The sequence below is a fragment of the Capricornis sumatraensis genome, chromosome 2 (genome assembly GCF_032405125.1).
Source record: "Capricornis sumatraensis isolate serow.1 chromosome 2, serow.2, whole genome shotgun sequence".
NCBI classification, from domain to species: Eukaryota; Metazoa; Chordata; class Mammalia; order Artiodactyla; family Bovidae; genus Capricornis; species Capricornis sumatraensis.
This window is the reverse complement of record NC_091070.1, coordinates 203,051,180-203,068,502: the sequence shown is the minus strand read 5'-3', so window position 1 is coordinate 203,068,502 and position 17,323 is coordinate 203,051,180. Positions and strand designations below refer to the sequence as shown.

The 17,323-nt window shown below is 48.7% G+C and overlaps 1 protein-coding gene across 2 annotated transcripts in view; it reads left to right on the top strand.

Moving 5' to 3' along the window:
- The first annotated feature begins 252 nt into the window (after window positions 1–252).
- Window positions 253–17,323, top strand: part of KDM4A (lysine demethylase 4A) — a 40,357-nt gene continuing 23,286 nt past the window's right edge. The window contains exons 1-11 of one of the 2 annotated variants that reach the window (XM_068966450.1): window positions 253–312; window positions 2,579–2,755; window positions 3,386–3,561; window positions 5,946–6,060; window positions 7,434–7,627; window positions 9,688–9,737; window positions 10,450–10,553; window positions 10,938–11,075; window positions 11,775–12,022; window positions 12,723–12,922; window positions 13,818–14,194. In XM_068966450.1, the coding sequence (XP_068822551.1) occupies window positions 2,618–2,755; window positions 3,386–3,561; window positions 5,946–6,060; window positions 7,434–7,627; window positions 9,688–9,737; window positions 10,450–10,553; window positions 10,938–11,075; window positions 11,775–12,022; window positions 12,723–12,922; window positions 13,818–14,194 (1,740 nt within the window). In that variant the 5' untranslated portion in view covers window positions 253–312; window positions 2,579–2,617. Of the gene's footprint in view, window positions 313–581; window positions 606–2,578; window positions 2,756–3,385; window positions 3,562–5,945; window positions 6,061–7,433; window positions 7,628–9,687; window positions 9,738–10,449; window positions 10,554–10,937; window positions 11,076–11,774; window positions 12,023–12,722; window positions 12,923–13,817; window positions 14,195–17,323 lie in introns of those variants that run through there. The other variant, XM_068966451.1, reaches the window with a different exon arrangement.

Sequence of the window (17,323 nt, the reverse complement as noted above, 5' to 3'; positions counted from 1 at the left end):
CAGCCGACGTTCTCAGTGGCCGCAGTCCCGGGTGGTACTACTTTTCCTCCTGGCAACAGCCCGAGTCGACGCTCATAGGCTGAGCAGATTGATAGGCCTGGACTTTGGGGCGGCCTCACAGCGCTTTCATTGGCGGGTTGAAGCTGATGGCGGCCCCCGGATTGGTTGACTTTGTGGAGAGCTGTGCGGCTGCGCAGAGGCCGACTTTAGAGGAGGCGGAGTCTCGTCCTTCGCCGGCTGGAAAAGCAGAGTGATCGGCTAGTGGCGACAGTAGAAGTCGAGCCTTAGCCCTTTCGGGGCAGTGGACTTTAAGTAAGAACTACAGGGTTTTTGAATCCTTTAGATTTGTTGCTTCTGTAGCCTTGACCGTGATCGCCGGTGGGGGAGGGGCGGAAAGCGGCCTTCTGCGGTGAGTGATAGGCATAGCTTTCGACCAATGGAAGCAGGAGCTTCTAAAATGAGCCCTGAGATTCGCCCTTTCCAATCTCTTTTGACCAATGGGCGTCGGGAAGGGTGGGCGGGTCTGCTGGGCCTTATTTTCTTTTCCTGCGGCCCGGCCTCACTCGCCTAGGCGGCGGGGCCGGGAGGGCCCGGACGTCTACGCGGTGAGCCTCGGAAACCGTGGGAGCGCGGGGGCTACCTTGGGAGCGATCCCTGCGGGATCCGATGTGAGGGGAGGGAGCGGGAGTTTGAGATAGTTAGTAATAGCTGCCTTTACTGAGTTGATAAGTACCAGGCCTAGTGCTTAGCGTTTCGCTTGCATCATCTGAGTTAATCACAGCAACCCTGCGGGGCAAGGAGGTTGGGATCCCCATTTTACAGGAGGAGTAACTGAGACTCGGGCAATTTACACAGCCAAGATCACACAGCTAGTAAATGGCAGAGACTAGATCTGTATTCTGAGTTTTAATTCTGAGGCTGTGCTCTTCTAAACCACAAGGCTTTGTTGCTGAGTGGGGGAAGGAAGGTGTCAAGGAACAGGAGCTTTCCCGAGGGAATAGATTGAGGGAAGGGGATCCTAGAGTAGAAGAAAGGGAATGAGCAGATGATGTAAGAGCAAGGAAATCAGTTGTTCAGCAGTTACCGAGTGTGTACTCTTGTGTCGTGCATTGTTCTAGGTTTTGGGCATACAAAGATGAATAAGGCCAGAGGCAAATGAAGCCTCTTGTGGGGCTTTGGAGGCTTTGGGATGGGGCCTAACACTATGTTCACATGATTTATATGTTTTTGTAAAATTTGCAAATGTAAGATACTTTGTATTCTTTTCTTAGAAAAGGGGTCTTCAAGACTGCATAAAACTTGAGGTTCCTTTACACTTGGATCTGCCCTTGCAAAGGTCTTAGATTAAGTGGAGATTATGATGTAGGCAGCACAGAGAAATGGAGCACTGGGAATGCATTGCGGGACTTTGGGTAAATTTCCTGATATGTAAAACAGGGATTACAGTATACCTGCCCTGCACAGTTTGTCAAGGTGCATAAAAGCACCAGGCCAGGAACTCACTATAATTGGTAAAATGGAAGCTGGAGAGATGCGGGTACTGGTACTTGTCTTCTCTCCTACTTTAGACAGCTCTGCTCCATGCTGTCTTCCTAGTCTTTCACTAGATTGTTGGTATGTTGGAGGAGTTTTCCCCCTTCTGATCTCTCCAGCTCTCAAGGGGAACTCTTGGAGCTGAACTGCCATGATCTTGGGGCCGAGATTTGGGGGAATTGAGTAAAGAAAAGGACGTAAGTTTTTTGCTTCTAAACTGACTGTTTTTAGCTGGTATGCTTGGTTCTTATTCAGTTGAAATAGTCTATTGTGTTACCAGGCAGTGGGGATGCACCCACTTAGCGGAAGGGCTCATCTAAAAACAAAGTAGTATTTATTTCACCTCCAGTCAGTTATGAAGTTTGCCCTGTACTGCCAGTTTATTGCCTGTTTTAATTTTGTTGAGTTCTGGGTACAGTGCAATTGAACTAGTCTCTACCTTGATTTCATGTAACTGTGCTGAAACTGCATTTAGGTGTAGCTATGAGAACAATTTCATTTAAGGGTTTTAAAAATCATAGCTCTGGCTACTAATATCAGGATGCTTTTTAGCCCTTTAACTTTGTAATCTTGTAGCTAAGTAACTTTTCTTAAGAATCTAGAATCCTGTTTGAAATCTGTGCCTTAGAAGGAAGCCCATAGATAGATTTTTATTAAAAAAAAATCAGATTGTAGTATATTAAGCTTAATACTTAGAATTAATTAGCCAAGTATAAACAAGGGAGCAGCTGTAAAGATGGGCGGGGCAGCTGCTTTGTCAGATGGGACCAACAACCAAATAATTAGTTTCCCTTTTTTAGTTGAGACAGTGTCTCCATTAAATGAGGTTTGAATACATGCAATTTTGATACATCAGAATCATTTAAGCAAAAGCTTTTCTATCCATTTATCTTATTTAAATAACCTGCCCCAGGCAGATTCCAGGTGTGAGGTCTTCTCGGTGCTGCAGACTTTCTTCCTCTTGCACTGTTTTCTGCCCTGACATTCCAGCGTTCCGTCTTAATTACATTTTGTATAATTTTATGCTCTTAATGTATGTCTTCAGATTCCTGCCTGACCAAAGTGACCTCAAAAAGGAGAGAAGATGGCTTCTGAATCTGAAACCTTGAATCCCAGTGCTCGGATAATGACCTTCTACCCGACTATGGAGGAGTTCCGAAACTTCAGTCGTTACATTGCTTATATTGAATCCCAAGGAGCTCATCGGGCTGGGCTGGCTAAGGTGAGGGGTGGAGGCCTTTGGGACCAAGGGCGGCAGTAAGATTTTTCCTAAATGAAGCCTTGAAGAACAGTTTTACTGAAAGGCAGATGGGGTGGTAGTTGAATATTTGTGTCCTATTTAAAAGTTAATTCCTTTCGTTAACATCTGAAACATCACTTTTTTAGGTTAGAGGAGAGCTGTTGGGAATCTTTAAAAGGGAGGGAATGAGCCAGTGTCCCAGCTGCTGCGGTGCTTCCATCTCTTGGTGGAGAGGGTGTTTTCATCAATCCAACTTCTCTCTTTCTTGGTTTCCCTCTCATTCTGCACTCTCATAGTAATTTGGCTTCCCATAGGAGCTCTCTGTTAGACTGAGAGAAAATCAACTCTTCAACCTCCTCTCTTGGTGCCCAGATAATATTCTGAGGCTGAAAATGAATGAATATTCCTTACTTTAGGTCATTACATCTAGGCAGCTAGTTGGTGGCAGAACTGGATCAGGGCTAGCTTGACAATGTGACTTTTGCCGTGTTTGAGTGAGCATGGTTAAATCCACGTGACTTTCTAGTAAAATCAGCTGTTGGCCTGCACACTTGGTGGACTCTGATCAGCTTGCCAGGTTTCTGATCTCTTTGTTCCTTGTGTTCCCTACAGGTTGTTCCTCCAAAGGAGTGGAAGCCACGAGCCTCCTATGATGATATTGATGACCTGGTTATTCCCGCCCCCATTCAGCAGCTGGTGACGGGGCAGTCCGGCCTCTTTACTCAGTACAACATACAGAAGAAAGCCATGACTGTGCGAGAGTTCCGCAAGATAGCCAACAGTGATAAGTGAGTGAAGCATGTTCCTTTTAGCATCTGGACCTTACATTTCATGGGCAGAGTGGTCTTCAAGACTGCTGCCATCATACTGAAGTCCTCTTTGCTCAGCTCCCGCTTTTCTCTGTCTCCTTTGCTGTTCTTTGCACGGAAACATTTCTCTTCTCAGTACACAGTCACAGTCTAAACTCGTCTATGTTTTTACGTAGAGTAATCCCATTGCTTTTCCTTCAAAAGTAGGACTCTTAATAATTTGCAAGGTTGCAAAGGGGAAACTTGGAGTTGGTTCAGAGGCGCTTTGGCCAGATGTATCGATAACACCCACTTACCAAAAAGTGGCCTCAGTAAGTTAATCTCTTCCTTCTGGGTCCTTCTGTCTTTAATTATGTCAAGCTCCTCACTACCTATCTCATTTTTTCTATGACATTAACCGAAGGTGAGTAAACTAACAAGCTGTCTGCTGTTTTCTGTCACTCCATGATCGTTGCGACATTCTTGTCTCTGTTGGAAGCATCCTTGTTTAGGTCCACTGTTTTCCATTGTTTTTCCGTGCTGTTTTTAATAATTTCGCTCTCATTTGACCTCAGAGTTACAGAGAATGAATTGTGCGTTCCCCTTGTTGGACTCTGACTAGTCATTCTTATCCTCTTGCTTGAATCTTCTCCTTTCCCTTGTGTCTCTTCATTTTGAGGCTCTATAAGGGATTCGTCCCTCCCCCGACTCCTTGCTTTTTCTCCTGAGTCCTTTTTGGTCCACACACGGCTTGGTTTCAGCCGGTCAGATGTTGTGTGCCTCCGGCTCCGGCTTGGCCATGGAGGAGCCCCGGGGAGAGCCTCAGCTCGCCAGGCTTCACACTTAGAGTGCTTTGTTATCTCACATCAGGTCTCACTCTTGCTCCATCTGTGCTCTGCCTCTTTTCCTTGGACTTATCACAGTTCTGAATGTGGGCTCCCAGTTTTCTTGGCAGCCTAACTCTTAAAGCATCTCCTTTGCTGGCCAACCTGCTGTCTAATTAGAGAATCTGTGTAAAAGCCTGTTGAAGCTTGTGCTGTGCTCCGCAGCTGTGAGCCTGTGTCGTCCTTCGTGTCTGCTTCCTAGCTCTGCACTGGGCCAGGCACACTGGCTTTGTTTCTCCTGGCGTTGGTCTCATTCAGTCCCCGCCTGCCCACTCCTCAGTCTTTTAATCTCATCTCATTAACATATAGTAGGCCTTGCCTTTCAGGAAATCTGTTTTTAAATCAGTCAGTCTTGTGTCTTTTCTCTACATCTGAAATACAACCAGTTCTTACCCTTGATTTCTGTCTGCATGATCAGCCAGCTTTAAGAAGACCCAGTAGGTAACAACCTAAATTTATAAAGCAGATCAGTTGGAAGTAGTTATTTGTATTTAAAGGGAACTTGAGAGTTCTAAACTTCATTATTCATTAGGTTGACATCAAAATGTAAGGCAGCATTTAAAGTAAGATTTTTTTTTTTTTACCTCCCAGTTAACCTCATTATCTCCACACAATTTCAGTTTGGTCTTCCATCCCTTATCATATATATATATTTTTGCTGAGTTATATGCTATGTATTTTCAAATACTTACTAGGTTTACGTGTTACTCTTTAAATTGTGTAATACTTTTTAAGTGGTTTGAATTTTTAAAAAGTTTACTTTGGAATAAGTTCTCAGTATGTGATTTTATTGAGCTAAAGAATATAGATATTTTTAACAGTATTATGTGGAGATATACATGGATAGGTGTGTGTGTGTGTTTGAGCATATGTATATACTTGTATTTCGCTCAATGGAACATTTGATATGCAAAAATCTGTTTTTATGTTTTTAAGACTATTATATTTTTATTAAACTATTTTGTTTTCAGGCATGCTTATTTGTTGGATGTTAGCCACACTGCATAGGATGGTGGGAATGCAGCAGAGACAATTCAAGTGAGCCCTCTTGGAGACACTTCCTTAGAGTGCAGGGAAGTGACTGCTATTCCAGGGCCTCACCTCTCCATGTGTGGGCGGGTTTTTGGTTGTGGATACACAGGGATTTGCAGTTGTTGATTCTCACAGGTTCCTAAGCCTGTTTTCCCCCTGGGTGGCCAGGCCACTCCCGAGTGGAGCAGGGAGTAGTTTTAGTAGGGTCTTTTAAAAGAGTGGAGGATAGCATTCTTAAGGAAGATGGGCTTACATCTCGGTGTATGTTACCTTCCTTGGGCCTGGTACCCATAGAAGGCAGGTTGAGGGAGTTTGTGGAACCTTGAAGGCCAAGGTTGTATCTTGTTCCTTTGAAATGTCTTGCTATCCCTGGAACAGGGGATTGTGTCTGTGCTATCCATGATGCCTGATGAATTTAGTCTCTTATGAGTGGCTAACCCTTTTTTTTTTTTTTTCCACTTTTGAAAGGTACTGTACCCCACGCTATAGTGAATTTGAAGAGCTTGAACGGAAATACTGGAAAAATCTCACGTTCAATCCCCCAATCTATGGTGCAGATGTGAATGGCACTCTCTATGAAAAGGTGAAAGTCACTGGAATCTCTATGCAGCGTTTTTGCAGTTTTGTGATTTGATACCATTTTCATCTGCCCAGCATGCAATAGACACCTAAAAGCTGTTTGTCTGTTTTTTTTTTCCCTTTTTTTTTTTTTTTTTTTAAACTATTTTCTCCATTTGGCTGCATAGGTCTTAGTTGCGTCTCACAAGATCTTCATTCTTGGTGGTGGCACGCAGGATCTTTAGTTGCAGCATGTGGGGTCTAGTTCCTTGAACTTGGGTCCCTGCATTAGGAGAACTGACTCTTGACCGCTGGATTGCAAGAGAAGTTCCCCTAAAAGCTGTTTTGCTGAATGGGTGTTTGCACAAAAGAGTGGTCCACTGCCAGCTGATGGGCTGTGCTCGCTTAATGGGGTAGTTTTGCATGTGACTGAATTTTATTTCTCCCACTCTACATGTGAATTGGATGATATGGTGTTCTTTGCAAGGGCCATTAGAATAGTCTGTGGGTGGTAGCTCTTATGAGTTCTAGAGAGGGTGGGATCACAGTAAATGAAATGTTGGGGAGGGCAATGTGGTTTCTGTGGAAAAAAAGATCACTGACTAATATAATGAAAGGGATATAATATATTTAAGAAAAGAAACATTTAGATTTTGAGAATCTTCCAACAAGATTCTATAGAAAAAGCTGTTTTTTAACGAATTGCATTGGCTTAGGATATAGTGGTTTTGGACAGCCTTACATGTGGTGCAAAAAAAAGCGATTTGGGACCATTTTAGGATGATTTGAAAAATCTGTAGAGTGTTTCAGGGATTATCACTCAGATTATTGTTTTTTGTAAATTATTCGAAGGAAGGCGTTTAAAAAGTGGATTCCGATTTTGCTGTTGACAATCGCTTTTTTGGGTGGTGGGAAGTGAAGCTTGTAGGCATAAATCCTTCACAGGAGATGGGCTTCTCGATGACCTTTTTAACTCAGGGTAACACTGTAGACTTTTTACTGAAGACACTGCCTGGTGGAAATAAGGGCTAGGCAAGTCACAAATTAGTAAATTCCATGCTTTGTATTTGTTGTAATTGGAGAGGTCTTTTCCTCTTGTGACCTAAGTTTATTTGGGTTCTGTTCAAACTGTTCATCTTGAGTTTAGAACAGGTGGCTGTCACCTCCCTTTCTCCTCTTTGACTTACTAGTGTTCAGTGTCATTTTGCTCTTTGGGGGTATAATGGCATCAATTCCAGTGGCAGCTCTGAACAGCGAGTGAGGAGTGCTGTGGTCTTTATGTCCACACAGTTTCAACAGTATGCCAAATCTTTGTTAAAGTGACAGCTCACCTATGACCTGCTCTGCAGTTGGTGGGTTCAGAGCCTCAGGTTTTATTCAATCTGACATCCTCTGCAGCATGTAGATGAGTGGAATATTGGCCGGCTGAGAACCATCCTGGACTTGGTGGAGAAGGAGAGTGGGATCACCATTGAGGGTGTGAATACCCCGTACCTGTACTTTGGCATGTGGAAGACATCCTTCGCCTGGCACACCGAAGACATGGACTTGTACAGCATCAATTACCTGCACTTCGGAGAGCCCAAGTCCTGGTAAAGTCGGCCTGCATTTGGCACCAGGGCTGGTCAGCTCTGTGTGCACATGGACCACCTTGGGATGGAGATAAAATACAGATACTGGTTCAGCAGGGTCGGGGTGGGACTGGCGTGTTACGTTTTCTTCCGACTTTGAAGCAGCGAGGTGCTGTTAGAGCGCTGGGGCTCTCCCTGTCCTTGGCTCTCCCTGCGGTTGGAGCAGCAAGTTTTAGAGGGCAGGGCACCTAGTCCCATGGTGTGGAAACGGAAGGTGGCTGAGTCACCGAGAGCCGCGGGGGCTCTCCCAAGCTCTCCCACTGCTGTCTGATTTCTTTTTCTGAACAGGCCTGAGGCATTTCTTAGAGGCAGATTTCCAAGACTGGAGTCGCTCCTTCAGATGATAGAAAGCTTTCTTTTCCTCATGGAAAAAATATTTGGTGAGCAGCAGTGTGTGCCTAACCCACGAGGGGGCGCGTGGTCACTCGGCATCCTGCAGCCGCAGTCTGGCTGGGGAGGCAGGTTCGCCCTCTCGTCCGCCTGCTCCCATCCGTCTCAGCATGTCAGCGAAGGTGGTGCCTTCAACAGAGCATAGGACCGATGAGGCGCTCACCCTCACACAGATAGGAGACTGACCAAGAGAGAGAAAGAGGGAGAAGAGCTGTGACGGGGAACAGTGGGTGCACTAGGTCCACACAGGAAGGCACGTGAACGCTGGGCCTAGAGAAGGCTCCCCTGGAAGAGGTGATGGCCGAGCTGAGGCCTCGCACACGAGGATGTGGCTGAGTGGGGTGGTGGTGGGTTAGGAGGGGGGACAGGAAAGCGTGTCTGGGTGTTTGTAGCAACATATGCAAAGACTTGGGAGTGAACGCAGTGTGTTGAGTAACTAGAGGAAGGAAGTCCTTTGTGCTCTGGGTGCCGATTATGAGGATGGAGGCGCGAGGAGGCCGGAGGGGACACTGACCAGGTCTTGGGGAGTCACGGAAGCTGTGTCTGTCTCCATTCCTTTCCCAGCCTCTTCAGCCACGTCCTGTCCCAGGGGTTTTCTTCTGTTCTGTCAGGTGCCTTTCCAGTTTCCAGTCTTGGGGTGGGGCACCTTTTGAGCCAGTGATTACCCCCTGACTACTGACCCAGTTCCTTAGAAGCTAGACTTCTATCAAGAGTCAGTAACGTTTGTGTCTTACCCATGTTTACTCTGAAGTTCCTGAAACTAGACTTTGTTACTACATACACTCTTTAGGTCACCTGAAGTGGTTCCTCCAGAGACGTCTATGCAGGGTTGCCTGATGGATCCCAGAGCCCTTTAGGTGATAGTTTCCTCATCTGTTTTGTTTCATAACAAAACTGTTTGGGATGGGAAGGTTTTGTTGTTGTGGAATCATCTTTAGAACGCATTATAAAGGTAAAATAGACTTACTGTGAGTTTCTGAATATGAAGTTTTAACAGTTTTGCAAAAGTTTTAAATAGTCTTCTATGTGTTTTTTAGTTTTTCCTTTTGTTTCTTAATGAAGGGCAATCCTATGGTGTCTGGATACCCACAGTGTTGGAGGCGTGAGTGGCTACTGGATAATCAGTGCACTGTTGAGGAGACGAAGGGAAATGGGCTCTTCAGCAGATGGGGGCCAGGTCTCTGGTACCTAATCCATCGTCACCTTGTTGCCCATTTTTCTCTCTCTATCCCATCCCAGTTAAGCCTTTCAGGCTCTGCCAGGAGCACTTTAATGCCATCCTCCTCCTCTCTCTCTTTTTTTTTCTTTGTTTAAGTTTTATTGCATGAATAACATTATAAAGGAGAGCAACGTTGAGTGTGTGCCATAAATCCTGGTTCATGGTAACTATTGAATAAACGTCTTGTTAATGAATATAAAAGATAAAAAAATCGCTTGCCCTTCAGTGTGGGTTCCCCACTCCAGTGCCCAGACAGTCTAATACGTCATTTCTCCAGATCCCTTTCTAGTTCTTGTGGTCGGGAAATTGAAAAGTCTGATATTTCGAGCTGTTCTGAGAGTGGGCACGAGCCCTTGGGCCCCTTCCTGGGCCAGCTCTCTGCTCAGTGGCCGCTGCTTCTGTGTGCTTGCAGGTACTCCGTCCCGCCCGAGCACGGAAAGCGGCTGGAGCGCCTGGCCAAAGGTATGGTGTTCGCTCCTTGGGCTGGGTCAGACCTGCCAGGGAGCTGCGCTCGTGGCTCTCGGATGTCCACTTTCAGTGGTCCTTTCTTAAGCCTACATGTTGGGGGTGAGCCAGATTGCCAGTTTGGGTATGTCTCAGAGCAGGTGAAATCACAGCCTTTCCCCACTTTGTCCTGGGAAGGGGCTTAGTAAGTGTTAAGGCTGTCTTTGCCTCGGTTTCATCATGCATGGGTTTGTTTGACCAGGGATAGTGTACTGGTCACCTTGGGTCTGGTTCTTTCGCCAAAACCCCAGTTGGTCACGTCAAAGTTGAATCTCATGCTTTGGTTCTTATAAGTGGACTCTAGTAGATTTGTACCTCTAGAGAGGCTATTTCACAAGCACTTGTCATGTGTGCTATAGACGTGTTACTAACAAAAGATTGAGGGTCCTGGTGAATGGAGAAAGGCTCTTAAGTAGTTTTAAAACTCTTTATGAGAAGAGAGGCTGCCAGGGCAATCCCCCAAGCAGGATTTGATGACCACTACACCAGGGACAGCCCAGAGGCTCATCACAGAATGCTGGGACTGGCCTGAAGCTAGAATAATCTGTGGCGATCACCTTGGTGATTCATCTTCCTTACATTTAGATGAGATGCACTGTGTGAAGTGACTCCAGGGTTACAGAGCCAGTGTGGAGCCGTGTATTAACTGTACTCGTTTTCAATTAAACAGGCTTCTTCCCAGGCAGTGCTCAAAGCTGTGAGGCTTTTCTCCGCCATAAGATGACCTTGATTTCTCCTTTAATGCTGAAGAAATACGGAATTCCCTTTGACAAGGTGAGCGGACTGCGCACACAGCAGTCCTTGGCCTACATGGAAACCACTCTTTCTGGTGTGTGTTTCACAGGGAGCTTTATTCTACTTGCTCCTCTGTACCAGGTGTGGGCCAGGACTAATCTGTGTCACTCTTTGATCTCAGTGCATTAAAGGTGGGCGCCACCCTCCTGCTGCCAGAGGAGGGTCAAGCCCTCTTGAACTGCGTTAATCCAGAGGAGTCATTAATTACAGTCATGGTGTCTGACGTGCGGGGACTTTGCATGTCGCAGAAGACACTAAGATGGAGTAGCTTTGTGACCTGTCCCTGGTCACTGAGTGGTGGCTGAGCTGGAGCCCAGCATTCCTGCCCTTTACTTCAACTGCTTCTTGTTTGCTCTTGTTCAGGTGACTCAGGAAGCTGGAGAATTTATGATCACTTTCCCTTACGGCTACCATGCTGGCTTTAACCACGGCTTCAACTGTGCCGAGTCCACCAACTTTGCTACCCGGCGGTGGATCGAGTATGGCAAACAAGCTGTGCTGGTAAGTCCACTGTTTTCCTTCATAAAAACTGTGTCTAAAAACAACTGATTGAGCCAGCCAGCCTTCTTAGATACACTGGCTGGTGTTTCTTTGGGCTGCTGGAATTGAGAAACAGAGTGGCAGGGAATGTGCAAAAGTACCAGCATCTTGTGTTGACAAAGAATGTTTAAAAACTGGTTTAGGTTTGAGCTGTGTAAAAGGAGGTTTCCGTGCTTGAGTTCACTGGGTGTTAACCCTGCACCCACACACACAGCGCTGTTTCTTGCTCTAGCTGCTCTGGGTGTTCACCGCCGAGGAGAAACCTGATGGGCTTCCCTTTTACTTTAAGGAAGCAGCAAGGCTGGACTTTTGGCCAGGAGTAGACCTGTTCCTAAGGTCCTGGCCTGAATAGACAGCAGAGGGAAGGTGCACGTTGACCGTCCCGGGTTTAATGCTGAGCCTTGTCTCTTAACTCTTCTCCATGCGCCCTGGCTAGCGTCCCAGTTGATTCACCCCAGTGCCATGTGTCCTCTGCCCTTTTCTCCCAGCTTCCTTTCATGTGTGAAGGCTCTGCGCGGACGCGATGCCCTCAGCCTGTGAACTCAAACAGTTCAGCCTGAAACTGTTCTCTTTTTCCCTTTGGTGGGAAAGGGTGGGAGAGAGGGGTGGGGGGAGCTGGGGAAGGGTCTCACGTGGAACCCCTCTGGCGCCTTGCAACAGTGCTCCTGCAGGAAGGACATGGTGAAGATCTCCATGGACGTGTTTGTGAGGAAGTTCCAGCCAGAAAGGTACAAGCTCTGGAAAGCTGGGAAGGACAGCACCGTCATCGACCACACTCTGCCCACACCAGAAGCGGCTGAGTTTCTTAAGGAGAGTGAACTGGTCCTGAGAGCCCGGAAGGAGGAGGATTGCCCAGAGGAGGAGACAGAGGGGCTGGAGGATGGAGAGGAGGGCGACCTGAGGAGGAGGTAACCCCGTAGCCCTTGGGCCCAGCTGCCTGGGTGGGGTGGGGTGGAGTAGGGGACCGTCTGGTAGGTCCCGTCACCTGCTGAGGGGCTGCTTCTGAGCGGGGTGTTTGAGCATAGCTGAGGGAAGGTTCTTCGTGGTGCAGGCTCCAGAATCCTCAGGTATTCAGACCCTTCCTCACAGCTGCACACAGAAGTGATGGCATCTCTCCTTGGGCCATAGTCACCTGGAGGGAGGCTCACATGTCTGTGGGGGCGTGGCTCCCTCAGAGCCAGAGAAGCCCCGCTTCTTGCTGCTGCCTGAGGGCTTTTTGTAAAGGAGAGCGTGGTACAGGGAATGAGGCTGGTGAGGGCAAGGGGCAGTGTCGTCAGCGTCTCAGCCAGAGGGCCTGTCCTCAGCAGCTCTCCCGCCGGGGCTGTGTGGGGAAGACAGGAGGAACGTTCACGGGGTACCTGCTGTACGCAGGCGTTCTGCGCGTGCTCAGCACAGCTTTTCCCGAGCCTCACGTCAGCTCTGTGAGGCGGGGCAGTGACATCCCTGATTGCACTTGATCGAACAGGCTCGGGGCCGTGAGGTCCCCGGTCTTGGGCGGCTCTCAAGTGTGAAGCAGGCTCTGGCGGTTCCTGTCAGGTTGCGTGGGGATGTGCTTATGTAAGCGGATATACACACTGGCTCTTAAAAAGTGTGCACTCCTCCTTGCAGCCTGGCCAAGCACCGGATCGGGACAAAGAGGCACCGCGTTTGTCTTGAAATCCCGCAGGAGGTGAGTCAGAGCGAGCTCTTCCCCAAGGAGGAGCTGGGCTCTGGACAGTATGACATGGTGGAGTGCCAGGCTGCCCTCGCTCCCGTGAGGCCCACCCACAGCTCCGTGCGCCAGGTCGAGGACGGCCTCACCTTCCCAGGTGAGTTGGTCGTGGTATTTTTTTCCCCCACAGCCCTAACCGTTGGATGCCAGGTCACTGCAGGGTCGCAGGCATGACGTGAGGGAGGTGGGCCTGTGAGCAGGTGGTGACCGGAGTGTGGGAAGCACTTTGGGCGGGGACACACAGGGTCACGGAGGGACGTGGGGGAAGGCCCACAGCTGTTCAGGGAGCTGGCCGTGGTATCCTGAGATTTGAGCAGGGGGCGGGAAGGGTAGGAGACAGGTGTGCCACAGGAGCTGCGCCTTGAGATGTTGGATGAAACAGCGTGGGGACCGCCTGCCTGCCTTCTGAGAGCTTGCTCACTGGGGGCCCGAGGGGCTGTTGGTATTTCAGGAAGGGACGGCGTGGTCCAGCACTGTGTTTGAAAGCCTTCCCACGGATGGTTATCGAGGGTAGATTTATTTGGAAGGAGCTGGTTTCAGCCTCAGGTCAGGCCCCGCTTGGGGGACCTCTGCGTGGACAGGATTCCTCTGGGTGTGTGCTGGGAGCCATTGGCGCTGCGGGCCCAGCTTCTTCCGTGAAGCAGACTTCTGGCCTGGCTCGCTGGGTCTCCGCTGACCTGAGGGGACTTCTGGGGAAGGGACAGCTGCCGGGTGCTGTGTGCCAGGCTGTGCTCCCACCTCATATGTCGCAGTCTTATTTAAGAACCCTGGTGGGAGGTGGTAGCATCTTCACATCACAGAAGAGGAAACCGGAGGCCCAGAGAGGCCAAGCAGCTCGCCCCAGATCGCACAGGGACCCCCGTTATGGTGGAGCCAAAGAGTTGGAAACCAGGCCTTCCTCGGCGCCCACGTTCTTCGGTCTGTGTCCCTCTCTCGGGGTTGAGATGTGCAGGAGGGAGTGGGCTCCATCCAGCGTGTCTTGTGTGTTTCAGATTATTCTGACTCCACCGAAGTCAAATTTGAAGAGCTCAAAAACGTCAAGCTGGAAGAGGAGGACGAGGACGAGGAAGAGGAGCATGAATCGGCTGCCTTGGACCTTTCTGTGAACCCAGCTTCTCTCGGGGGACGCCTCGTCTTCTCAGGCTCCAAAAAGAAATCGTCTTCCAGCCTGGGCTCCGGTTCTTCACAGGATTCTGTTTCTTCCGATTCTGAAACCAGCGAGCCTCTGTCCTGCCGAGCCCAAGGGCAGACAGGAGTCCTCACTGTGCACAGCTATGCCAAAGGGGACGGCAGGGTCCCCTCGGGAGAGCCGTGTGCCAGAAAGAAAGGGGGCGCCACCCGGAGCATCAGTGAGAGGGAACTGGCCGAGGTATGGGTGCTGGGGTGGGCTGATGGGGGTGGGCTCCTGCAGGGTCCCCAATGGCAGGAGGAGACCCTCAGGATGGACCTCCAGCATGCAGTTGTATCAAGCAAAAGCCAGGTGGCATTGGGTCACTAGCTTGTTTTTTGCTGGGAGGGTTTTTTTTTCCCCCCGTTATCTCTGTGTGACTATTGCTCCAAAGAATGGCTTTGTGGCTTCCCTGGCCACCCTCAGTGGATCTTCAGTTGAGCGGGGCACATGCTCTGACCCTCCTGGCCTTAGGGGGACAGGGTTAGAGCAGCAGTGTTTGCAGCCTGGCGTTTGAGGGTTGGAATGACGTGGCCTCTCTTCCCCTGGGCTGCCCTGGGAGTTTTCCGGCCACGCCCCGTGTTCATCCTCCCCCTCCCGGTACGACACTGCTGACAGCATCCTTTTGGAGACCAGGATGAATCCCAGAGCCATCAACAAGGACATGTTTGCTCAGGCTTCCTCCCAGTACACGCTGTTGCCAGAAGCTATGTTTTCTGTTTGTTCTGTGTAGAAAGGCGCTTGGTGAGTCTACGTGGCGTCCAGCAGGGCCGCATTGGGTACAGCCCAACTCAGGCCTGCCCAGGTGACCTCTGTCTCCAGCCTCACAGCCTGTGGTGAAGTTGCAGCTGGGCTGAGGGTTGAGGTTGGGGCCACTGGCAGATTGTAGGAGTGAGCACAGAGAGGCTCTCCTTGATTCCCTGTTCCCTTCACCTTTGGAAAATTTGTCTTTTAGAAGTTTTTATTTGCTTTTTAAAAAAACTTTTCATTTTGTTTTGGAGTATAGCCGAATAACAGTCTTGTGATAGTTTCAGCTGGACAGCAGAGCAACTCAGCCAAAGCATTGTTAAAAGTATACACAAACAGAATACTGTCACGAGACCGCTGTGTGCACGCATTATCCCGGTGTGTGTGCGTTATCTCTGTGTATTAACATTTGACGTGCTGGCTTTATCTTTTCTTTGCCCGAAGTACTCATGCTTTGTCCTTATTCAGATTCTCCTAGTTTCTCAGCAGTGCCTTTCTGTGGTTAGTTTGCTTGTCTTTAACACCCGTATGATCTTTCTTTCTGTTTTTTCTGCATCTCAGGCTCAGTTTCTGTAGATGCTGTTTCTCCATGTGGAGTCCCTCCTTCCCTCTCATGCGTGGTGCAGTCTGGTGAGCCAGTGACCCCAGTGTCTCCTTCCCTGCTTTCCCGTCGCCTCTGAGCCCCATTCCCTGCCCTCCTGGGGTCACTTCCACAAGCGAGGGCTCTTCCACTTGGAAAGCAGAGCCCCTTCTGTTCCTCGTGGCAGCGTCCCAGTCATCACTTCACAAAGCTCTGTGCGCTCTGTGCATCTTGCTGTCTGTGCAGGCCACACCGTCCTTGGGCACTGTCCTCCTGATGTGTGCAACCACAGAAGCTGCTAACAATAGCAAGGACGTACTAGAGAGTAAATACTCTACAGTATTGAGGCCATATATTAATATATATAGTTATTAATTATATATTATTAATCTTACCGTGGTGTCAAGTTTTTTCTAAGGTTGGTTTTTTTTCTTAGGTGGTAGCAGGGCAGTAAATAAATAACAGCCTTTTTTTTTTCTCTCCCAAATTAGGAACCCGTAAAATTGTGGATACAGGACGTGGGCATATGGAGCTCAGAATGTCACCTTGTCACCAGTTAAAATGGTTGAGGAGAGTGGTTTCTGACCCGTGGCCAAGTAGCCCTGCTGCTTGTTTACCCTCAGTTAGAGAGATGGCCCGTCTGGTCACAGGCAGTCCTGGACCGCTCAGGGTCCCCTCACAGGGACAGAGTGTCTCCCAGTCTTGTGTCTTTCTGCGTGTCGTACACACAGGCAGCAGCGCGTTCCCTCTGTAAGAGGCAGATCCCAGTGAAGCCAAAGCCAGGACTCCTCCCATGGAAACAAGCTGGGAGAGGAGGCTTCTCTCTTAACACGGCTCTCTGTGTGACCCCTGCTCCCAAACCACTGTGTGTCTTTCTGGTTCCTTTTTGCTTGTGTGTAGGTCTCTCCGCTGCAGCCTGAACACCTTTTCTCCACTAGTCACCTGCCGTCTCTACCACCTCCCCCCTTGATGTGCTGGCGTCTTTGAACTACTGCAGAGTCACTGATATGTCTCGGCTGCTTGACCTCTTCGCTTTACTCTGTAGTGGTCTGTGTGCCTGCCCTGGGCTAGGATGGTACCTTCCAAGGAGCTCGTCGTCGAGGCCAGCAGACAGATGCGAGCAGGGAGTTCTAGCCCCTGGTGATCTGCATTGCAGCACACGTGGTGGAAGTGTTAGCAGCTCGGCCTGGGGTTGGGGTAAGGGGTCAGGGACAGCAGCAGTAGGAGGTTAGCAGGAGCATGAGTCTGGCGGGGGAGAGGGTTCTCTTTGGAGCTGGGGCTCATGCCAGTATCAGGGCAGGTTGGGGTCCACAGTGGTTTTGCTGGTCTCAGTAGGATGAGAGGGCCTTGGGAGGTGTGGGTGGAGGGTGTCAGGAGGCCCGTCCTAGACCTCTGCCTGTTCTCTGAGACTCTGACTTCAGAGACAGGGTGAAGGGGCAGTGGAAGTTTACCTGGCATGTGTTTTTGGAGAGTGAAAACTTGTGTAACATGTCTTTTTCTTTTTCTTTTGATGCACAAAGATACATATGGAGTAATACAGCAAACCACAAACACTCAGCACCATCACCGAGATCTAACAGTTAATATTTTGGAAGCCCCGTATGCTTCATCTGTCCTTTTAATTTCCTGAAGTGTTATATAGCAAATCATGACATGGATGTCATGTAATTTCCTTCCTGCTTCAATGTGTATCTCTGAAAAATATGGGTGTGTTTTAATCACCATGCTGTTACTATACCTAACAAAATTACAAAAATTTTCTAGCATCATCTAGATTTATTAGCATCATCTAATACTCAGTTCTCAATCAGTTTTCCCAGTAGTCTAAACAAAATGTATTTGACAGTAGGTTTGTTTGAATCGGCATTTAAGTAGTCTTACACCTGACATTTGTTAATTATGTGTCTTAATTCTGCCTTGATCTAGGGCTGTGCCCTTCTGACCCCCATCACTGACTCAAGAAACTGTCAGTTGTTCTTTGGACTGTCTGGTGAAGTGTTTTT